Raw genomic sequence first — 25,679 nt, forward strand, 5'->3', positions numbered from 1 at the left:
ATGAACCTGGTTTTCTCATACAGCCCACTCTATCTTTGCCTTTTTTTTTTTACCAAGCATAAACAATTATTCTGATTATGACCTTTACTAAAAAAGTAATTTTAGCACTAAAACTCCAAAGTGGCAAGATTTATTCTTTTTCCTGTCCTATATATTAAGATTAATGAAATATATTGATTCTAAAAGCTGGTGAAATTCAGAAATTAGCCACAGGAGTACTTTTAATAATAGTAAAAAGCCCATTACTATGTACAGTAAAATTGCAAATATAAAAAAAAGTAGTTTTTTAATCTATTTCCTTATCCCTTACTCTCTCCTCATTGATCAGTAAAATTATAATTTGACAGTTATTTGCGCTATACTATTCTGGTTACTTAATGTATATGACCTCAATAAGCTACAGCTTAGCCACACATAAAAATCAGTACATGTTGATATCTTGACAGTTCCTCCTTAAAAGGGTACATGAAGATTGTGTTCACATACAGCATGAGATGGGTAGCTAGATTTGAGTGAAGTACAAATTTATTATTAACCCATGTAATGGCACAGCAATTTAAATTGATAAAATTTGTATAAGTACTACATGTGATAATTAAGATAAAACTGCTAAGTAGAAATCTGAACAAAAATGCAAATTCTACACTTAAATACAGAATTTATTTTATCCTTGACATAATGTATATGTATATACATATCATCATCAAAACAATAAGAGTAGTTAAATGACCTTATCAATAAAAGAGGTTGAATCTTCAGATATTTCATCATTAGTTAGCAAAAATTTCTAAGGTAAGAGGTGATATAAATTTTACTTTATCCAATTTTTAATTAATGTAATTGTAACATTGATGAATTTCTTTGTATGTATTTGTATATCAATTATTTCTGACTTTTAGATCCTCAAAGATAATTATTTCATTCACAACAGCATCCAAACAATAAAATTAAAGATCTAAATAAATGAGAAAACATCACATGTCCAAAGGTCAGAAGATATGACACTCTTAAAATAACAATATTTTCCAGAATGACCTATAGATGTAATTAAATTCTTATTCAAATCTCAGTTAATTTCATTACAGTAATTGAAAAGTTGATTCTAAAATTTATATGGAATGCAAGAGGCCCAGAATAGTCCAAACAATCCTGAAAGCAATGAAGTAAGGGAATGCACATATCTTGATACCAAATCCACAAGAAAGCAATGGTCATCGAGACAATGTGGCGAGATCACAGGAATGGACACATGGATCAATTAAATGCAATTAAGGGTACAGAAATAAAGTCATACATTCATATACCTATAGTGCACTGGTCTTTTCTCTTTTATCATTATAATTAATATTTATTTTAATTGGTGAAACTTCATATTTGTGACATACCACAGGATGTTTTGAAATATGTATTCATTGTGGAATGGCTAAATCAAACTAATTAGTGTATGCTTAACCTCACTTCTCATGGTTTCCTTTTTTTTATGGTGAGAAGACTTAAAATCTAATCTCTTAGCAATTTTCGGGTGTAACATATGTTGTTATTCATTCTAGTTATCATATTACATAATACATATTTTGAAGTTATTCCTCCTCCCTAACTGAAGTTTTTTACCTTTTGACAGGGTCAGCTGAATTTTGACAAGGATACCAACACCATTCAATAGGAAAATAGTCTTTTTAACAAATGGTGCTGAGTCAACTGTATGGTCTCATGCTCAGGGATGAAGTTTGACTCTTCCCTCATAAGATATTCAAATATGAACTCAGCACAGGTAAGATACCTTAACATAAGAGCTGAAACTACAAAAGTATAAAACTTTTCCGCAAGAAAACATCGGGTACGTAATTATTAATGACTTGGCAAGGATTCTTAGATATGACACCAAAAGCATAAACAATAAAAGAAAAATGGGTAAATGAGACTTCATAACCTGTGTGTTTCATAGGACACCATAAAGAAATATTTGCAAGTCATATATCTAATAAGGGACTTGTATCTGTAATGTATAAACAACTCTCAAAACTCAGTAATAAAAGACAAATAATCCAGCTGGGTGTAGTGGGCCCACCCCTATAGTCCAAGTGGCTTGAGAGAGTGAGGCAGGAAGATTGCAAGTTCAAAACCAGTATTAGCAAACTAGCAGGGCCCTAAGCAATTCAGGCAGACCCTGCCTCTAATAAAATATGAAAAGGGGCTAGGGATGTGGCTCAGTGGTTGAGTGCCCCTGCATTCAATTTCTGGTACCAAAAAAAAAAAAAAAGACAAATATCCCAATTAAGATTGGACTTAATATCCAAAAAGATATTTCTTCAAGGAAATTATATAGGTGGCCTATAAGCTAATGAAAATAGGTTTGACATCATTAGTTATCAAAAACACACTAGGTATTACTTTTTCTCACTAGGAGGGTTAGAGTAAAAACACCACATAAGTATTGGTGAGCACGTGGGAAAGTCAGAATTCTCATACACTGCTGATAGGAATTTAAAATAAAACAGCCAAAGTGGAAAATAGTACTGCATTTCCTCAAATCATTAAACCTGGTTACTATATGACCCAGTAATACCCTCCCAAGTATTCACCCAAGAGAAGTTAAAACATATATTCACTTACAGCATTGTGCACAGATGTTTATAGCAGTATTACTCATAATAGAAAAAACGCATGAATAACTTGAATGCTCATTAACAGACAAACAGATAAACACAATGTGATAAATCCGTGCAATGAACAGTTATGGCTATAAAAAGGAATGAAGTACTGATGCATGTTATCCCTTGGATGAACCTGGAAAAGACTGCTCAGTGAAAGGGACCAGTCACAAACCATCACATAAAGTCCATGATAGGAGAGCTATAGAGACGGAAAGGAAATCAGCCAACTTCTTAGGAATGGAGGGGCTAGAAGGGGAGGACAGGACAGCTAAAGGGTACAAGGTTTCTTTCCAAGACAGTGAAAGATTGTAAAATTGATGTGATACTTGTAGGTACTTCTAAATATATTATAATAGCGTTGAGTTATCTACATTAAGTGAGAGAATTGTATGGTAAGGTATACCTCAATAAAGTGATAAAAACAAATAATTATTCTTTGGATGATTAAGAATGGCCAGAGAGTTCCTTATAATTAAATACAAAACATACAGTTTTAAAATATAAGATGTAAAACTAAATAGAATTTTATTGACTTGTCTTGCTTTAGGAAATTTCATTCCCATTTGTTATCTGCTGACGGGTGTTCAAGTTATTAAAAACCCTTGAGTAGAATTCCCCCATGGCCCCCTCTAATAACACTCCTTTAGAACATAATGATGTGTTTTTCTTTCTAATTTTATAGTCCAAAAGTGATAATTATTCCTATGTCTCCTTCATTCTCTTCTTCCAGTGAATTTTACCTTAACTAACTCATACACGAAATTCTTTGATGATATTTAATTATGCCCAGGGTAAAGATCAATTCCTGAATAACTATCAGTCATCTTTAGGATATGCCATAGATAACCCTTGTTCTCTGAACCCAGTCTGGGACTAGATGCCCCTCCTGGAATTTCATATTTAGTTGTTATTTCCAGAAGATTAACCTCTTTTTAATTCAATGACTTATGGTTTTATTATTTTATTCTGAGCGTGGATTACCATGCCTTCACTAAATGAATGCTTAATCAATGTTTGTGAATGAAAGAATGATTGTTGCAAAAAGCAATTTACCAGGTTTCAGAGTAAAAATGGAAAGGTGCTAATTGGTCAATATAAAATCCATTAGTTATTTTAAGCATGAGCTGAACATTGGTGCCTTTTCTATATTTATTACACATCTCAAGCAAAATGAAATACACACCTCATTTAACAAAATAGTCTCTTGTTACATGGATTGGTGGATAACAAGGAAAAAAAGTGCAGTCTGCAAACTCTAAGTCTCCACTACATGAAGAACATATTATTCTTCTAATCACTTTTGATGGAACATGTAAGGAGATTTTCCAGACTTGAACTGGTGAGCTCTTCTGGAATGTATTCATCTTTCTACCCTCACTGTGTATCACAAAGTTAAATATCATTTGAGCGAAAAATGGTAAATGATATAAAGTGAAAGAAAAATAAGAGAATCAGATCATCTTGTAAATTGAGATACAAATTCTAATATTGTTCTTTGTAAAAAGTGGCCACTTTATTTTTAGAGAATTCCAGTTGTTTCCATTGATTAAGTAATTGCCATATTTCTATCAGAGAATCAAAATATTGTGAAATGATGTCTCATAAAGACTTGACCAAAATTCTAGTTAATTTTTTTGAACAACAGAGATCATTTTCCTTTCTAATAAAAGCCTCAGAAGTGATTTTGATTGACATGGAATTTTATGCCTCAGTATCATTAGATGGTAATACTTTTTGTTGGGCACTAAATCGTTTTGTTGATTGATTCAAATATATTCTCATACAATTGTAATCTCATTATTGTAGTTTGATTAACAAATTTCATTGCTGTACTTTTTAAATCAAATTTTTCTTTCTTTTGTTGTGACTACATACTGCCAAAACCAGAGAGAAGCATTTTAAACAAGTGATTGGTGGTTTCAATGGTACCTACATACCAGTTTCAGATTCAATGATGTTTCTTGAAAATACAAGGATGGGGGTCCTATCATATTTTAGTACCCAGACTTTTTCCAAATAGCAATCAAATTTCATAAAGACAAAAGTTATGTTAGTCAGCTTTCTTACTGTATCAAAATACTGAGAATATCTACTTAAAAGAAGAAAAGATTTATTTTGTTTCATAGTTTCAGAGGTTTTGGTCCACAGTAAGTTGGCTGCATTCTCTTTGGGCTTGTAGGAAAGCAGGACATCATAGCAGGAGTACATGGTAGAGGAAAGCTGCTCACTTCTGGAGGCCAGCAAACAAAGAGAGAGAAAGGGCCAGGTTTCCAATATCCCCATCAAGGGCACCCCCCAATGACCTAACTTCCTTCCACTAGGTCCCACCCACCATCTAAAGATTCCATGAGCTCCCAATAGCCCTAAGGGCTGCCACCCAACCCTTTAGCATATGGGTTTTGGGTATATTTTAGACAAATCAAAACAGTTACATTTGAAATTTATTTATTTATTTTTGTTTTTCTGGCTCCCAGTCTCATGAGAGCAGTTTTTCTTATCTTTACTGCTTCTCCATCAGGAGAAAGCAGAATGGAGTTGAAAAATCACCTAATTTTTTTTTTTTTTCAAATTTGAGAAAAAATCAGTATAAGTTGTAGTTGGGTCAATATTTATCTCAAAAAATGATCTATCTTTCATCTTGTCATCCAAGTTCCACAACTACCTGCATGTTTGCCTATCAACTTCCTCATTATTTCTTCTATGTGTATGTGTGTGACTCTGTTCTTTAAGACAACTTTCTCCTATAAACCTGTTTGTATGTTAAAGTGCATAGAAGAAAATAAAGAGGAAACTGAATATGATTAAATGTAATATATAAATGTATAAAACTTTTAGGAGGAAATAGTTATGATCTAGGCCCAGGCAGAGTTCCCAGAATCTCCACATATAGTAAGATGGAAAAATTGAACTTAATCAAAATTTCAAAATTTTGCTTTTTATAAAATACTGATTGTAGAGTGAAAAGACAAGTTACAGACTGTAAGAAAATGTTTGTAAATTATATGTCCAATAATTACATATAAGGAGAACTAGATAAATTATATATCCCATAACTAGATATAAGGAGAACCAGATAAATTTTATATCCAATTTAGATAAAAGGAGAACTCATAAAAATCAACATTAAAAATGAAATTAACAACTGTCTCATTAAAAATTACATAAATGATATGAACTGACATTTCATCACCATGGTATTTGGATAGCAATTATGTAATTATCCAACAGGGAAATGCAAATTAAAGCCACAAAAATTATATACCTATCAGAATGAATAAAATGAAAATTGGTGATAACAATAAATGCTAGAAAAATGTAGAGAAACTGAATCATTTAATAAGTTGCTGGTGAGTGTAGGAAACAGAATAGCACACTGGATCACATGCTGGTTGTTTCTTACAAGGTGAAGTATTCCAATACATGAACAAAAACCTAAGCATTCAACTACTATACTAGTCAGCAGGTGCAGTCCCAGACATTCATCCCAGAGAAATCAAACTTAACCTTCACATAGTAACTTGTACATGCATGTTCATAGCACCTTCGTTTGTAATAGCAAAAACCTGGAAACATTCTTGATATCCTTCAATGGGAAAGAGTTAAGCAAACTGTACTAGTGCCACACTATGGAATCAGACTCAACAAAAAAAAGGAGCAAACTACTGATATATGGAATGACTTGGATGTATCGCTGGAGATTTCTTGTTGCTCAAATTCATTAATCTCTAATGACTACATGCTACATGATTTCACTTGTGTAATATTGACAAATATTTTGTTTTGATATGGCAAAATTACACAAATGGAGAATAAATTAGTGATTAGAAATGGAGGGAGGTGTAGGCAATAGGGGATGGGTGTGATTATAAAAGGACAATATCGGGATTCTTGTGGTGATATAAAATTTTCTGTATCTTAATTGTGATTGTGGAAACACAGTCCGTACATTTGACAAAATTGTATAGAACTTAACATCCACACAGGCCCTCCCCGCAAATGTAGATAAAACTGTGGAAAGCTGAGTAAGATAAGTGGATTATATCCATATCAATGTCCTGTGATCTTGTACTACAGTTTTTAAAGATGTTTCAGTTGAGGGAAAACAGGTAAGTGGTAGGAGACATATTTCTGTGTCCTTTATTTCCACAGCATGTGAGTCTACAATTATCTCAAAAAATATTTTGTAGGTTTAATTTAAAGAAGAAAGTGGTTCCAAACTATTCAATGAATTTTTATGGTACTTTATTTCTCCTGCACGTCCACATTCCCAATGGGTACTTCAGACTTTAGAAAGGTGATTTACCATAGTCCCATATTGTAGAGATAGATGTAACATTTTCATTCAGAAATTTCAAATACCACTCACTGAGGCCTAAAAAATGGGGAATCATCCTTGTGTATACTTCACACAAGCTTCCTACCTTCCCTCACTCCACAGGGCATTTGGTATTCAGACTGATGAATTGGCACAGCAAGTTATTTCCTCGGAGTGAACTAAATCTCTCAAAACACACTGGTTCCCTGAAAACATGCCAAAGAAAATCAGGTCTTATGTCCAGAGTGGGAAATCAGTCTCATTATTGGCAGGCTCAGATTATCTTCAAGAAAAAAAAAATCATGAAACCAAATTAGACCTAAAGGAAACCATAAAAATAAGTCATTTGAAATTAATTAAAATTCTGAATTAAAGAAAATCATTTCAAATAATAAAAATTTGGCACGATTCTTGTTCAAGGCTGGAGGATCCGTAGTTGCAAATGTTGGGGAAAAGAGCATTTTAAATATTAAATAGCTCAAAGAAGTTCAAAATGGTGGAGGTTTACTGTGCTTATTTAAAAATGTCTGTGAGAAATGATGCTGTGTCATCAACTGGGGCAAGAAGCCTTCCTATGGAACTGACACTTGATCCCAGAGAAAGTGGAAAGAGAGAATTAAAAGATTGTAAGCAGAGGATATCTCTCTTTTCAGAATCACTTTTTTGTCTATTAAGTACTTCTCATCACTGAAAAATGTTGTGTGTTCACTAAGAAGACACTCTTTCACAGTGGTGTTAAAATAGGAAAGAGTATGTGAATATATTTCAGGAGGTAACATAGCTAAAGAGGGAATTTTTTTGAATGAATTTGAATGGCTCCACTATATTAAATAACTTGGAAAATTTTTCCATGATCCACTGTTTGATGAAAATTAAGTTATTAAGTTCTAGATAGAGTATGATTCAATTCTTAATAAAAACAATAACAAAACCATAACCTATATATTTGTACATATGCATATATGTTTATGTGATAGTAGATTTGCAAAGACAAAGGGAAACATGATAAACTAGACTTCTGTTAGCAGTGGTTCCTTTAGGAAATTGATAATCAAGGAGACTCTGAAAATTTTAGTAAAGCCATATCACATTTTTTTGAGTGGTTAAAATACTTAAGTTTAACCTATGTAAATGATGAAAATCCATGAATTGAGTGGAACAAAAACAAATGTTCCAGAGCAGCACTGTTCAAGAGTAGTGCAACTTGTAAATAAAAACCATATATGTATTTTTCAATTTTGAAGTAGTCACATTGAAAAGAGTAAAAAGAAATGTAGACTTATCTCAATAGATCTTAACTCAGTTCACCCCAAATACTATAATTTCAATATGTGAATAAAGCAAAATATGAATTAGTTTACATCATTTTCGTGTTGAGTCTCTGAAACTCTGTTTTTGAAGCTTACAGTACATAATAATTTTGACTAGCCCCATGCGAAGGGCTCAGTAGCCACATAGAGATCGTGTCCTGGATGCACAGCATGGCTCTAGAGGAATCTGATGGTTCAGTACCAGTGAATTTCACTTGCAGAGACAGCTTCATAGTCAGCCTAGTGACATGTGGCTAGTCTCCCTTGGTTCAGCTTTTCATTGTCCACTTCTATCATTTTTCAGTTAAGAAGCCTTAATATTATTTAATGCATTTGATTACTAACGGTATACATTTAGAATTATTATAAGATCTACATTTGAAGTAAAATGAGCAGGATATTTTTAGAAAAAGTAAGAAACCAGTTTTAAAAAATTTGTTAGCACAACTTGGCAGGAAAAAAAGTAAAATAATATTAATTCTGATTTTTAATTATGAAAAATCTGGACAACTTTAAGTATCTTCTACTTAAGGAAAGGGCAAAATTTCTTCCAAATAAAAATTCATTACTCAAAGCATATATTACCCAATGTTGCATTCAAATAGCTGGATAGGGAGTTTTTATTTGCTTAAGCTCCAACTTAACCTTTGAGTGGCCGAGTAAGTTTGAATATTTGCTATAAACCTCCTTAGCTTTAGATTCTGAATCTATGGAGTATTTATTTAATGTGGTCCAAAAATTTAAACTAACAAATATGACAATACTACATGAACAAAATGGTTATGTTGTAAAATCATTAGAATAATATTTCTGAAAATGAATTAGGGTACTTCCACAGATATTACATTTGTAAATTCTGTGTTCACTTGTATGTCTCAATTTTAGAGAATCTACGAAAAGAAAAAAAAATGAAGAAATAATTTTCAGAAATATATTCAGGTTTTTTTTTGAAATTTGAGTCATTGTAAACATATTTACAGGTACACATGAATGGTTTTTACCAGGCTGATTTTTTTAAGGATGCTGAGCATAGAAGGCAGTTGTTCATACTGCAGAAACTTCTGCATACCCCAAAGCAACTTTGCAACCCCAAAGCTTAAGGGTTAAGAAAGAACTGATTTCAGCACTTGATGCTTGCTCCTCAATAAAGAGTCATAAGACTGGACACTCATTCACTCAAATAAATCCCAGAATTATTAAGGACTGTTGCATGAAGGAAGAACACATTGTTATGCTGTTGTTACCTACGTTCCCTCCACATTTCCTGGATAACTGTCTTTGCTTCTTTGAGAATAGCATGATACCTTTACCACATTGACTATTTTTGTTTTTTTCATTACTCCTCAAAAGTCATTTGTAAAATTTTATGATTTGCATTGTGTTTGATCGCTGAGGTATGTCAAGTTGCTATCCATTTCAAGGCAAGGCAGCAAGGATACTTTTTTGCACTACTTTAATTTCCAGCTAGGAAATAAAAATCCTAACAAGAAATTTGATAAACAAATATGCAAGTTATGAAACAATTTGAGGATGATTATCACTTTGGAAAAACAGTTATCATTGAATAAAATATTTGGTCACTGATTTTTCATTTTCTTTCTTTCTTTCTTTCTTTCTTTCTTTCTTTCTTTCTTTCTTTCTTTCTTTCTTTCTTTCTTTCTTTCTTCTTTCATAGCCTGTTTCCCTACTGAAGTTAATCTACACTTATTTACAGAGAAATTTTCAGAAAATCATTTATCACAAATAATGAGTCACATCTTCATAATATACTTTCTGGTAAATGGAGCTTCCAAAACATACTTGTAATAATGGAAGTGTTGTGAATTTAACTTTGGGTATATTAAAACTTAGCCAAATTTTCAGGATATTCCACTAACCTCAGGCAAATAATAAAAATAATTTTAAAAGTTTTTTTTTTAAGTAAAAAGGGAATTAAATGTGAGATATGTGACTTTAACACATGGAAGGTGATTTTAAATTTCTCTTCATTATTAGGGATTTCTATGTATAGGAATATGAATAGAAATAGAAATCCTAAATCACTCATTTAAAGTCCTAAAGAAATGCTTCCCTTTGCTTGCAATCCCACTACAGTTTTTTACTTTCTTAGTTTATCCTTACTGTTTATCTTCATTAATGTTATGTAATACCACCACATATTTAGAAGATTATTTAGTTCTGGGGCATCTGGTGCTATCAATATCCAATACCTTGTGTTCTAAAAGCATCTGTCAATGACGTCTGAGGGTTGTAAAAATCATAATTTCTGGGACAGTAGAAAACAAGGTGTTACCTATGACACAAAAATACCTCTATTACCATATTCACTGGTTGAATGTCAGCACCCCAAACCAAGATATAAATAAGCTACTGGAGAAAAATTTTTCTTTACTTTATTATTGTTGGTGTTGTTTGAAGGACAAAGGGGATTTGAAATTAATTTCTGATAAAGTATGTTTAATAACGATATATAGGATCTTTACTTTAAAAACACCCATGCATGTGCATACATATGCACACACACAAACAAAAGGAACCACTGAAAATATCTCAAATATTAAGGATAAGCCTAAAATTCCTCTACTATTGAATGTTTGACTTAGAAAATTTTTGGTATTTTATTAGCAGCTGGGGTTACTTGGTATTCTAATATTCTTAAAATAAACATGTTCTTGAAGGAACACATGCATTCAAGACCCGTGTTTCTTTAAACCTATCCAGCCCCTTCATAAATCCCCAGGATGAAAGGAGATTTTGAGTATGAGCAGGAGCTTGGTGTCTTTAGCTTTTCTGAAAATTTACATTTAATATCAAATATTGAAGCCAATATCTGAGATCCCATATGATGCAATTGGGTCTAAAGGTTTGGACACAGCACATCTTTAATTTTGTGCAAACCTCTTTATAAGAAGAGAGACATTTATGGCACTTACTAAGCTCATTCTCTCTGAAATATAAGACTTCAAAATCACCAATAGTAATCTCTATATGTGTACGTTTTTTTTCTTGTTCTTTAATGTTCTGAGAGGCAGTACCATGAAGTGGTTAAGGTCATGATCCTGAAGGATATCACAGGACACATAGCAGTTCCATCACTAAGAGTGTGAACTTACCAGGTTAACACTTGGTTATAGAAAGTACCTAAGAGCAATACATATATACACATATACATACATATATGTGTATATTTATATATATATGAAAACTGTTTATATATGTGCATAGAACATATGTTTATATATGCTCATAGCATATATATGTATGTATATATATGCATAGAATAGTGGTTGGCATTGTTATTGTTATTAATCCTCATTTTTGATGTATAATAATAAGAAACTGAATTCATAATATACCATTTTTGCTTAATTATACAATTCCTGTAGTCTGTAGAGGAGCTTTTTGAAGTAAAATAAACTCAATATTTTCCTTTTGATCTAAAATAAATGCTAAGCGCATGCAGTGAGAAAAATTTCCATGGGGACTTATATAGAAACAAGTAGTATAATGAAAACTTTAAGAAGTTGTCAGTACCATTTCACATCAGGTCTGAACAATTTCCTTTTAATAATTCAGTGAATGAAGGTATAATACAAGCTAAACTGTCTTGCAAATAATAGAAGAAACAAAAAATTAAAAATGTCCCTACAGGGAAAACTATATATCATATTTATATTTACTGATGAAATTAATAATGATTTCTGAACAATTTTATTTTTTGAAGAAATATATGCCAGTCACTGAGGGAAAGAAGAGGAAACTACAAGGATTTTGTTTGAGTTAACAATAATATTGTGTGATTAAAAATATTAGAATTTTACTTTGTATAGATGTATACCATTAGCATGAATTCCTTTTCATCTCAATATTGTAAGTATTCAATCATGTAGCGTTGTTTATGTGCTTAAGTCATTCTAATTTTTTATTTTTGCCACAGCTTCGAAATTCAGTTATTAGCAAAGGTTTGTTTATACTCATAAGCGGTGAAACAGGCAAATCTTTTTGAATTGAAGATGTAAGTTTTATTATGAAAAAAGTCATTAAAATCATAAATCATCAAAAATTACTAAGACAAACATTTACTGATGGAAGGGAGACACTCTAACAACCTAGAACTTAAGTACACACCTGACTTTCATTTTAAGAGAGGGTTCAATATGACACCATGAAAGATTAGCTTGCTTTAATTGTGTACTATAATTATTTACACATTCTTAAGAAATAATTTGGTAATAATTGTGTTTTAAAACCAAACTGTAGGCCTGAATGAAAAGTTCTTGTGAGGAATTATTTCTAGAGAACCCCCCGCCCCCGCCCAATATGAAAAGCTCTAATATTTCAGCTACATTTTTTTGCATATAAAAATATCTATTATAGGAGTCAACTACCACATGAAAGAAATTGCATTTGTTTTAATTGAAAAAGGTAGCTAAAAATTTTCTGTGGGTTATTGCCACAGTACAAGAATACAAGGTGCATTTATTTATTAACAAAAACAATTGTAAAACAAATTGTGGAAGCAAAAGCAGGCTACAAAACAGAAGGGTTCTTGATTGCCTTTGCCTTATTTCAACAAGTTACAGGTTAATATGCCACAGTTGATAAATGCTATAAAGTGTAAGTTAGCTTTTGCTAATTTTATTTTAAACATTTTCCCCCACTCAGAGCACTATGGGTAAAAAATATATATGTATGGTAAACACTTCCTCCTTCCAGTATCACAATCTTGTTGTCACATAATCTTCATGGGTGACTGTGTCTGTGAGGCTTAAATCATAGTCTATACTCGAGTCCTCTTCCTTCGCATGCTTCTCCTTTGGGATTATAGGAACAGTGTCCTCCACCACCACCTTCTCTGACTTGAAAGAACACACTCTCTTGCCTACCTGTAAACCCAATGTGTCCGTGTTCCTTTCTCTATGGTCTACTAATACACACTGTTCACTGAGACCGGGAATGCTCAGGTCACCCCGTGTAGCTAATCCTCGGGATTCCAGTTGAATATTTCTCTCAAGTGGTCCTGCGGCCTGTTGACGAGCAACTTCTTCTGAAACAGAGAAGATTTGGTTTGCATTTTGCTCAGCAGCGTTTTGTTTTGATCGTCTATGAAATAACCCGAAGTTTTTGATATCAGCCACAAAATTCACTTTTCTCTGCTTCTCCCTCGGTGGCTCCTGAACCACCAGGGCAGAGCCATTGCTTATGTTATGTCTTTCGGAGGCAATTGCTGCTGACCTTGGATGAATCAGTGTGGTTAAATCAAAAAGGCTGAAATTCTTTTTCTTGTCCTTGCTATTACCTTCATTATCACTCTTTTCGTCTGAGTCTGCTGAATTGGAAGACTCCTTCGTGGCATTTGCAGATTGTATTGTAGAAAGCTTGCTTCCTCTGAGTAATCCCAGAACTTCGAAGCGGAAACTAGAAATGTCTTGCTTTAGTTCCTAAATGAAATTTAAAATGGTGCATTAGGTTGTGACTTAAACATTAGGAAACAGCATTTTCTAATTTCATATGTAGGTCTGAAAAGTTTCCACTCCTTTCTAAGAATTAGGATTCTGTTCTACTCTGGTTCTATTTAGAAGTCCCAATTCTCTCCCTGGCATTTGGTGTCATTTTGATGTCTACTCATTTCCCTACTGGAGTTTTCTGGTCACCCTGAAACTTTCTAAGGATGATGTAAAAAGAATGGGAGGAGTTGTATTTAGCACCACTGTGTAGCCCAGTGTGTGGGTTTTCTTTGGAACTGTGGTTTCAAATACTTCCTCTCCAAAGTGTTCCTCTCCAAATTATTCCTTTGCTGTTAAGTCTCCTTTACACTCTATCAGGGCTGCATTTTGTAATTTTGAAGATTTTTCCATCAAAAGAATATCTGAAAGGAAATAAAGTGGAGTCTGCCCTTCTAAGTGTTGGGAGTTACTTCCAGTGATGTAGTACGTTGGTAAGGTACTAAACTTCTGCATCAGTCTCTGAATTCTGTAAGTTGCTTCACATGGTGCATTTCCTGGGTTCATCAGTTTTTCATATCTTTTGGGGGAAACCGAATTCTCAGTCTTAACCTTACAGTTGCTTTCTTCCCTCTGACCTGTCTCCCAAAGCAACATGAAGCATTTAACTTCATAATTTGAGTGTTTTAGCTGCAAAGAACATTTTGGATCTTTGTTAATTTACAATCGATTTGCAATTTATCTATCTTATTACCTACCTGGCTGCTTATTTTTATTCTCTTTGTCAAAATAGCTGCTTTCTCTATAAAGATCTCCCATACCTTTTTCCTTAATTCTTTTTGTTTGTAAGTCTTAATGACCATAAAACATTCTTCCAAAATCTCTGAACACTCATGCAGAATAACAATATTAATCTTGAGAATATCCTATTTCATATATCTACGTCGTTCCTCTGACAGAATTAAGAAGAAAAATCTCAAGCAGAAAAGCTAAGTTATCTTATAAACTCAAACCTTAAATTCCCTGCTAAGAAACTACTGCAGAACACCCAGAAGATTTTGTTGTTAGCAAGTTACTTATCAAATTTTTCAGATATAGAAATCAGGATGAACTATCAAACACTAAAGCTCACTCAGTAGAGCATTGCTGGGATCAATGAGTCAGAGTGCCACGAAGCTCTAGGATTTTCTCTGCCTCCAACTAAGTCCCCTTGACATTTTGGGTTAAGTTTGTTTCAAAACAATTTATTTTGAGAAGAAATTTCATCACTTGCTGTTTTCTTTTTAAGACATTCAACAAGATTAAATTTATAAAGGGAAAGGCACCCAAACCTTCTAGAACCATGGCTGAGTTTCTAGCTCTGATTTGAAATGTCCTGTCTGGTTCCATATTCTTCAGAGTGCCTCTCATAGGGATGAAGATGAAAATAATTACCTTAAAGTTCTCTTCTGTCAGACCTTCTTCAGTTTTAGCATCTCTAATCATGGCTGCGACATATCGCTTCACCAGGTTCCTCATAACTTCCTGAGGCATTTTAGAACAATAGTATTAATATTAAATGCATAAATAGGATTTTTCTCCTTAGTCAGGTCTGAAGTAGGGGTGGCTGTAATGTACAAAGCTGCTCCCTGCCCTTTCTGGTGCAGCCATTTTCCCCGCCTCCCAACCACTTGTCAATCTGTGAACATCCTAGCCAGCTATTGGTTCATCAGTCAGCTTGCAAGTATTCTTCTCTGTTATTGGTCCCCTGTTAGCCTGGTGGAATTCAAATGCTTCACGGTAGGTACCCGCCATCTTTTCTCTCATGCTTCTCTCTCTCCTACTCACTTTCTCTATCCTCCTCACTTTTCACACTCTTTCTTGGCGGTGCCCTTTCTCATTCCCTTTCTTTTCCTCTCATTTTCTCTCTTACCCTGCAGGGAGACACTCTATTTGCTTAATAAACTTCCTTACATGATTTCCCGTGTCCGGCGTGGTTTTCGTGGGATTCCTTACAGTGGCTGTATTTTATTTTAATGCAAATTTCACAATACAATAGAAGGATAACTTACTTGATATTGGTGATGTCTTCTCAAGTTATCAGCAGCTCGCCTCTGAAAAGGAAAAGGATATTTCCATTTTGGTTATATTGATAAATATATTGACATCACCGTTTTGAAAAGCAATTCACTGTTTTTTAAAATCAAGAATGTTTTTATTGTCCTTTATCCCTCAAAGTAGGAGTTTTACTAGACAGTGGCTATAGAGTGCTTCACATGAATTTAAAAAGTGGACCAAAATAATAAAGTATAAGAATATAATCTGTAGAACATTTGAAATAGTATAAGCTAACAATGATGGAAAGGTGGCTCTAATATAAGATCTAGGGTTAGCTAATTTTGGTTGATACACACCCAAACCACTTGAAATGATGCTGACACAGAGAAGGGGCACATCCAGTAAAAAGAGGAAGTTTTCCTAAATACATAGAAAGATTAAGAAGCCATTCATGGCATGCAACATACAATGAGAAACCTGATAGGACAACAAACTCCCCCAAACGATTTCAATTATGCCAATTGAGAAGGGATTCCTGTTTTAGTGAGATGATTGGACTTGATATAACAATTAAATAAGAACTCTGTGCAAACATACCATTAATTTAGTTATCATTTAAAAAAATTAGCATGAATCCCAATAATTTAGAAAAGAACAAAAAGTTTTTTGGGGGTGCTATAGGTGGATTAGCTGAGAAGAGTGATTTTGTAGTACAGAATATATACACAGATGTTTAGTGACTGAGTAAACGTGTTGTAAATCTTCTCTTGAGTTTTATATTAGACGTTTCCACAAGAGTTCTAAAGACATTAGGAAAAGCTATCTATCAAATCCCATTTTATATATATTATATAAGTAGTAGTTTTGATTCTTCATGGAAAAAAACTGGATAATATAATCTAAAATAGAACCAGTTCTGTAATAAAAATATTAATTTGATTAGTTGTGATGAGCAATAGGAATAGCATATTTGGGTTTTAAATTAGGCTTTTGATCTTGTTCCTTACTAAACACTTAATTATAAAATGATGAAATAAAATGTTGGAAAGAGGTGCACAGGCACCACTGTGAAAACTATTTTAAAAAACCAAACAGTATAAAAGAAACTATTTTTTTCCCTTCAGAGACATGGGGGAAAATACTACATTCACTGATCATAAGAAGGGATTTGTGTTCATGATTAGGAGCTGATGAGACAATGCTTAGCTTCTTATAGGTCACTAATTATGTTAAAAATCATGTATTCTGCATGAAAATGCATTTTCAATATGATGGAGGCAATAATTTAAAAACTAAGAAATTTGAAACTTGATACAAAATTAGAATATCTCAAAAAAGAATATGGGAACTTTATGGCTGGGCCACCAGATGGAGGTATCTGACTCTTGTTGAGACACAGCTCAGCTGAAATTCAAGACAAAAAGCACTTGAAGAAGGAAACATTAGCCTTCCACATCCCCCTGAATGTACTCAGCGTGAACAAAAAGACTAGAGTGGTACACCATTTCTTTAACCCTCTCATTAAGATCATTATACTAGTCTCCATGATTTAAGTAGAAACTCTTAAATCAATATAAAAAGAATTTAGTCAGTTCACTTGCTGTATTTTTGTGTCCTAAACCATTTCACTATTCTGCATTAGAATCCCTTTAAAATTCAATAAGAAATTTTCAGCAAAGTGCAGTTTGAAGTCATGTCTGAACTTGAAATTTCTTTAGCACAAATCTAAAGGATAAGAAAATTGAAGAATTATGAGTAATAGTAAAAATTATAATGACACTTTTTAGTATTAAAATGGGCACTGTCTTTTCTTCACTAGAACTTTCCTCATATCCAAAGTTAAAAATGTAATTTAAATATAAGAAGACTAACATAGAAGTTTAAATAATAATTCTAGGTTTTTTTTTTTGTAAAAATTTTAAAAATAAAAATAGTTTTCTAGAAAGACAGTACAACATAGAAAAAGTTTGCCATGATAACCTTCAGGACTTAATTTTCATAGTCCATACTTAAGGCTAAGGTAATATAGGTATTCACTTTTGCAATTTGGTTAATTTCTACATCTACATGGTAATGTTAAGAAAGTATTTCTGGTCTTGTGGGATAATGTCAGCCAACTGAACTTCAACATCCTAGCTAGGAAAATAGGACTGAATGAAATTAACCATCTTCTCAATATCAAAAAAAAAAAAAAAAAGACAAATGTAATCTACTCATCAATTGGTAAACACTAAACTATACATCTCACAGATTCCTTATTTTTCAATTTCCTTGCTCTAATTAGCACCATGAGCTTACCTATGCCTGCTTTCTTACTTTCTGAGAGGTTGTGGGGTGTGATATTAGGAACACGGACTTAGGGCTTATATCTGTGTCTGAAGCTGACTAGGCCTGAACATGGAAGTTATTTCTGAGGTTGCAAGGTGAAGATAAACTCAAGGGGTAATTCCAATGGCTAAATAAGAGAGGTAAGGCATTTATCACTAAGGCGAGTTTCCATCCTCTATGCTTTTACTTTCCAATTAACAATACTGATTGGAGTATTTAAGAATATTCTAAAAGTGTTCAAAATATTCTTAAATAACAAAACTGTATAGTCTGACAAATATCAGTATTATCTCTGAGAAAGTAAAATAATATAATTTAAATGTAATTGTCTCTCTTTGTGGGATTTTCATGGCACTTCATATTTGTGGAAAGCATTTCCTTCAGTTAAACAGTTGGAAACCTTCGGCCTTGGCATGAAAACCTTCTTTACTTCTTCCAGTAAAGAAGTTCAGAAATAGAAAATTTGCATTTAAGTAATACAGTCAGTGGATTCCACTAAACTTAGATAGATGTAACACAAATCCAGAAGGGCATCTTTTGGGGGAAAATATGAACATCTGAAAATATGAACATCCTTCCATGACCTCTGTGAGTTTTCCTTTGTTTTTATATCATCAATCTTAGCTTGCAGAGCCAATTTAAGATACACTTAAGTGATCACATCTTCCTATGCAAGAAACCTGAGATGAATATAACACACTTAAATGGCTTAAATAAGATGCACTTAAATGATTTGCAGTTTCTAATATGGAATGCCAAGAACATGAAGGACTACACATGAAGGCAAAATATAGCATTCAGCATGGTGAGAAATGTAAGTGTTATTTGACCACAGGGAAGGAAGAGGTGATGTTTTGCTAGGGAAAGAATTAGATTCAGCAACAGCTTTCACAGGAATGGGGTTTTGAATTGGACATGAGGGACTCATAGGTCTTTGACAGGTAGAGACACAAGTGTTCTGGAAGGCTGGAATGGGTTTGGAGCTAGAGAGTGAGAGACTTGTTAAGACATGTTATGGGACTTTCAGAGGTATGGGTACAATGTTCTCTGCTATCAGGAATATGATTAGACTGTGCTGGGAAGTTAACATGAATTTTTTTTTTTTTTGATGTAAAATCTTAGCTGGCACAGAGAATTCAGTGGTTAATAGGCACCTGAGACTTTTGATTAATCAAGTGACATGTGATGAAAGCTGATCATCTGAGAGTAGCATGAGATAGGAAAGAAGCTTTTTAGTTTCCACAGAGGACATGAATCCTTGGCAGTCTTTGGCTTGTAGCAGTGTCACTCCGGTGTCTGCCTCCATCTTTGCATGGTCTTCTCATAATTGTACTTTCTCATGGACATGTTCTTTCAAGGACCCTATTCCAGCATGACCTCAGCTCAACTTAACTGGTTACCTCTGTAATGGACCCATTTCCTAGTAAGTTCACATTCTGATATGGTAGGGATTAGGATTTTAACCTATTTTGGTGGTGGGGGGGTGGGACAGGGGTACAAAATTCAATGCATAACATGTATATTCTTTCTTTTTCTTTTCAAAGGCATAGGCAGATGGTATCCTTATCTTTCACATTCTACCTGGGTATCGATGCACTTTTTAAAAATTCATTGTTTTTAGATATACATGGCAGTAGGGTATATTTTGACATATTACACATACATAGCAAAGAGAGAGAAAGAGAGAGACAGACTGTCTTTAAACACCACTCTGATAGTAGTGAATCAGGAATGTGAATTCTTTTTTTTTTCTATAACAAGAAAATAAAATTTATTATGTAAAAACAAAAAACAAAATACTTTGTTCAAATAAATTATTGTTTTAAATATAAAAAAGGCACAGATTGTTTTTAGGAAAGGTACATATTCAAGGCTGTACGGGGGCAATTTCAAGAGAGAGAGGCCTTTTGGGTAAAGCAAAGAATATAAATTCAAGGGAAAACACGGGCTATCTCCAGAAGGAGAGATAAAAATAACTATTGAAAGTTAATGCTGTCATTAACTACTATATAATAGAACTATCATTAATGATATTTGGGATATTTGCAACATTTTGTTGGGTAAAGATCACTGGTGTTTTAAAGGATTTTATTTTCTTAAGGGAAAACAGTATATCATGATTATCACTGGAAAGATCAAGAACAGGAAAATTAGCCAATTTGTATTTATAAAAACAACGCAATAAGGGACATTTCATTAAAAATATTTACGTAGGTAAGGGGTAATTAATTTTCTTTCAAGCCATTGTCATGTTGGGAGTTGCCTTTTGTAGCTTTTTTTATTTTAATTGCATGGAATGTCAGTTGTGTTTAAGACAGGAAAAGTCAACCACAATTCTTTCTGTAGCACTGTGTCTAGGAAAAATAATTTGGAAGAAGTGCACTGAAGTTGTTACTTCTCTTTGTAAATTATATCAGAAGTCATTAGACTGGGTACAGAATGTTCCTTGTGAGAACGCCTTTCAGGAGAGTGCTGAGGGCATACCTGGGTGTCATGTTAGCATAAACCACAGATTACAGGTTCCTCCTGATTTGTTAGGACAAGACAATGGCATTTGGATCAGAGAACTAATGGTAAAGGAGAAGATCAAGTAGTGAGAAGCCTCTGCTGCTGGGAGGAAACTCTGGCTTTCAATACAAGTGTCAGGTTGCTTTAACACTGGGAGCATTTGCAGCTAGGAAAGAGAGGGCTCTGGGGAATCAGCTGTGACATTTTTTGACTTCTTAGCTCCATTTCTCTCCAGGTCCCACTGTGTGGGTTGTCAGGCTCTCTGCACAGAGCTGGTTCCCTGCGGTCAATTTTCAGTGTCATTTTCTCTCATTTCCACTGTTTTTGTCTATCACTGATTTTCAGACCATGAATTATGCCTTTTAGTCTTTGCTTTGCTCAGTGAATTCCTTAAAGGATTCAGCCTGCTGTGTTCTTTCTTGTTAAAGCAAAGTAAAAAGCAAAGGGCCATTTCAGGATGGGAACCCTTTCCCCAAACTTGCATTGTACTCCTTTAGAGATGGAGCTGCATATTGTTCTTTATAAACACAGTTTTCAAGCAAGTAAAAATAAATGATGCACAATGCCTGAATGTTGTATTATCGAACCAAATATTCAGACCTCACTCTTGAAATACCAATAATAGGGAGCAATTAATTTTCATACATCCCCATTTGGAAAAGAAAGTTAAATCAAAGGGCTCTGCCACAAATTTTATCGCAGTAACTCAGGGACAAAAAGTTACACATGGATGAATACTGTCATATCTGTAAGATCTGTAGTTAGGCCTACTGAGAGACATAAGACTAAGGAGCTATACTTGACAAATTATCACTAAAAATGAAGTCTGAGAGGCACATACTATTAGTATTCTTTCTTTAGGGATGATAGGTGATGTGAATGCTTTCACAATTTCTTATTCCCCTGCACTGACTTAATTGAGCACATTTCTGTGACAGCCAGCTAGGTTCAAGTATCTCATCTCTATCCCAGGGCTGAGTGATGCTTAGTGACCCAAGACAATGATTCATGTTCTGCTTACTATGCACTTGAGAAAAAAACTGGAAAGTAGAAAACATAAAACTGAGGAATTTAAAAATCATTTTCTTAAGATTTTATCTAAAGACCTAGAATGGTTTTGGGTTAGCATGTTGACCTATTAAGTTGAGCATTCCATTTAGGTTTCTGATCTGTGGCATTAAAAAATGTTTCATATTAATTAAATGCTTTGGGGAAATATCGCATTAGCATCTTTGTACATTAATTAAATGGATGTGGACCTCTTGAGCAACAAGCACAGAGGTTGGTTTTGAGCTTAAAAAGCTGAGATAGATCCTAATGCATTCTTTAATAGGAATTTTAATTAAAGTTTCAAGATGGAAGTGCTTGTCAGAATGGAGATTCTGAATGATTCTAGTTTAAGAATTAGTGTTTTAGTACTACAAAGGGTTTTAAGCAGAAAATTGATAAGAGGAAATATCAAAAAAATCACGTGACAAAGTATTTTTTTTTTTTTTAACTATTGTACTCTCACTAGGCTGCCCCTTTGGTGGATTTTCATGATTTTCCAGAAGCAAGCTATATTGCTATGCAGTTTCTTACTTTCATAAATGTTTTTCTCAATTATAAAGCATTTTTGCCTCACTTGTGCTTTCCTGCATAAAGCAGTCAAATGAACAATTAATTTACCAGGACTGGTAATGGCCCTAAGGAAGTCCAGTCTAAAGTCATACATTCATATAACATAAATTAAAGTTATATATATATATATATATATATATATATATATATATTTATATATATATGTATACACACACATATGCAACTTTTATATGTGTTTGTATATGTAAAAGTTTTCAGGACTTGTTGCATCAGTATTATAGGAAACCATAAATAATAGCAAGATAGGATCACCAATAATGGGCTTCTGGAGAGTGGCCAATGTAGTAACCCTGAAGGTCTCTAGTTTCAAGCTCTTCTTGCGGATTTAAATGTAATGGCCAGCAGTGTGACATTCAGGCAGCTGCTAGGTGACAAGAATCAGTAAGTGAACCACAAATGGGAAGGTTACAGAGAATGCCTTGAAGAATGTAATAACCTCCAGTTGAACTTCAATTTTCTCTTTCAAAAATGTGGCATAAATATAAGCAAGTTGGTGTGGTGAAAGAGTGCAGAAAGTAAGCCAGCCTGCAAGCCCAGGGCTTTGGGATGTAAGAATCTAAGAAGCAGCTGAACACAATGACAGGATTTGCAGAAACTGACGAGAAAAATTACAACAGGGAAAGTACAGTTGCACATTCATTAGATTTTTTTAGGGAAAGAGAAAGGGCAATGGAAAACACACCAGACTGGCCAAGGGTTTTGTCCCCACCTTCGTCCCTGTGGGACCCTGAGAAATCAGGTAAACAAGTACTCTATTAAATGAAATAGTGGAATTAAATAATAGCTAAGTTCCCTTTGGAGAGTAATGTTATGTTCTAAGCCATATTGTGGTTTTACAAAATGACTGTCATCAGTACTTCTGTGTCACCTTTAATTAATTAATATGTGTATTTGTTTTGCCTTCATATGTCTACACAATGCATTATAAGGAGGATTAATGGAATTTTAATTAGCTTACAGCAAAATTAATTACTTTTTGACATTGTTTTCCCATTTAACTCCTATATTATTATTATAACCTTCTTATTATATTAATTCCATTTTTTGTAAGGAAGACCTTCTTTGTAAATAATATATAATATTTACTTCGATACAAAACAAATATCTAAAACTCAACAAAGCACATGTAAACCCAAATATGATGTCCTTCTCATGCTGAAAATGCAATCCAGAGTAAAGTAAATTTAGACAGTATTGGGTTTGCTTAGGATGCTGTTCAATGACCTAGGCCCTGGCCTGGAGGAAAAGAGGCAGAACTGAGGGTGGGAAGAACATGGAGAGGGAGACGTGATTCAGAATATTTATTTAGTTTGGCATAAATTTCCAAGGCATTGAAACATCCAATGTCAAAGGTTAGTAAAATGTACATGGCAAAGGAAGAAAGAAATGGTTTGCAGTTGCAATTAACTTTGGATTATCTTGTTGTGCCTTAGATCAGAGCAAAAGAATCAAATTTAGAAATAAAGACATCAAAAGAAATTTGTTTCGAGAACAGTAATATATAGAAAAGAAAGCTCTTTATAACTTATGCCACTTATTCTCTCCCTCTGAAATGTGTGAATCATTCCTTTAATAGAAAGGCCAATTGAACTGCAGGCTCCTCTTTGCATCTAAGAAATGATGGCAACATGTTCCTAAAGACCAGTCAACAATAAAAGGCTTGGGAGAGGGTTGGAAGTTACTTCCTGGAATGGTTCTCCATTCTTTCTGTAGGCAGGGCAGATGGATCTCCTAAAGCATTCAAGGAGGGCCTGGTGTCTTTGTGCATGTTTGTGTATTACTTGGGATTGAACCCAGGAGTAATGTGCCACTGAGCTACATTTCCAGTCCTTTTTTAGTTTTCATATTTGAGACAGGATCTCACTAAGTTGTCTAGGCTGTTCTACAACTAGTGATTATTCTGCCTCTGTCTCTTGAGTAGCTGAGATTACAGGCATTTGTCACCATGCCTGGCTAGGGCCTGGTATTCTGTTACAAGTTTCTTAAAACCCAAAATTCCCTCTGTTGTTCCTTAAAACTATGATATGAAAGACAAATATCTTTGGTGAGTCAGCTTTATTTTATTTATATATTTTTAAATCCCAATGCTCTTGTGAAAAGTAGTATGTTTAGATAGCATTGATCACTATATTTTTTCAGGGATTGATTTAAAACATACTTAGGAATTTAAGAATAAATTGGGCAAAGGACAAGTATATTTTGATCTGGAAAGGTGTATACTGGAGTTTGGTTTCCCTGAAACCTTTTCCTGCTTACCTCAAGGACAATACTAATTATTTCCCACATGCTTCTCATAGCATCAAAATGTTAAATATATCATATGCTGTATATTACAGTCATATGTCTTCACTTCTGCATCTCCCACATTAGAACTGACACTGTCAAGATGGAAGCAACGTCTCTGTGCTTCCTTCACTCTCCAATTTCTATCCCAGTTATATACCATAACAGCCTATTAAACCTAATAAGGCTTATTCTGTACATTTATTCTTCAACTATTTTTAATTAATTTGAATTTAACTTATTTGAATAGACAAACATTTAGAGCAAAATAAATTCACTCCTTTCTCAGGTCAGCAGTAAAACCCATAAATTAGTGTGAGATTTGTAGGCTAAACCTTCATCATATCTGACTTTGGTTTCTCAGATCAAATATGTTTACCTTATTTGAAAAGATGAATGGGTAACAGTTTATAGGAGAGAATGCAACTGCCTCTCATAACCTCATCTCTTTTTGAACTGCTGGCTTGCTGACCTCTCGCTTTAGAATTAGAATTGTTACTGAGATGACAGGCAAGTTCACGCCACTCTCAGCAGGAGACAGTCCCATTTGGAGTTATTAACAAGGCCTGATGAGTGATAAACTAAAGAATGAGAAGAATCGCTTAGAGCATGACTAGCAGTCATCAGTTTTGTGAAATAAAACTAGAAACAAATTAACATTTTTTATTGTTGATTACATATCTAATATTGCTTGGTGGTTCTAATATAAAGGCATTACAAAATATTTCCAAAGCAATTTCTCTGAGACGGTCAAATTAACTAATGTTTAATTATCATGCTCCCCCCCCCAATAGTATTATAAGAACTTTGAATATTAGGAAATAGTGAGAAAGAAATGAAGAATTACTTGTCTCATGTCAATGGCTTAATTGGAACAAACATCTAAGTCTACGTATTTTCTACTGAAATTGCTTAAACTCTTGCTTTCCAATATGAAAGAGATTGCCAAAGGAAATATAGTCTTCCAGTACACCAAGAGCATGACTCTGAGCAGTTTTAACCTATTTTTTAAAATACAGCTTCTTGGCATCTAATATGATAAGGAGTAGAAGCAACATGATGAGCATAAACATATTTTGATATCATAACTGGCAGTTGGCAGAGCATATTTAAGTGATCATATGCATTCAGTCACTTCATTGGGCATTTTATCAAGAGC

At 33.7% G+C, this 25,679-nt stretch overlaps 1 protein-coding gene across 6 annotated transcripts in view; it reads right to left on the bottom strand.

The window, feature by feature from the left end:
- Window positions 1-12,367: 12,367 nt before the first annotated feature.
- The window catches only part of Trpc4 (transient receptor potential cation channel subfamily C member 4), a 214,897-nt gene continuing 201,585 nt past the window's right edge, over window positions 12,368-25,679 (bottom strand). For 5 of the 6 annotated variants that reach the window (XM_047553091.1, XM_047553089.1, XM_047553088.1 and 2 more), the window contains 3 exons: window positions 15,775-15,816; window positions 15,158-15,247; window positions 12,368-13,720 (listed from right to left, as the gene is read on the bottom strand). In XM_047553091.1, the coding sequence (XP_047409047.1) occupies window positions 12,998-13,720; window positions 15,158-15,247; window positions 15,775-15,816 (855 nt within the window). In that variant the 3' untranslated portion in view covers window positions 12,368-12,997. The remainder of the gene's footprint in view (window positions 13,721-15,157; window positions 15,248-15,774; window positions 15,817-25,679) is intronic. The other variant, XM_047553090.1, reaches the window with a different exon arrangement.

The sequence above is a fragment of the Sciurus carolinensis genome, chromosome 5 (genome assembly GCF_902686445.1).
Source record: "Sciurus carolinensis chromosome 5, mSciCar1.2, whole genome shotgun sequence".
In the NCBI taxonomy this organism is placed as follows: Eukaryota; Metazoa; Chordata; class Mammalia; order Rodentia; family Sciuridae; genus Sciurus; species Sciurus carolinensis.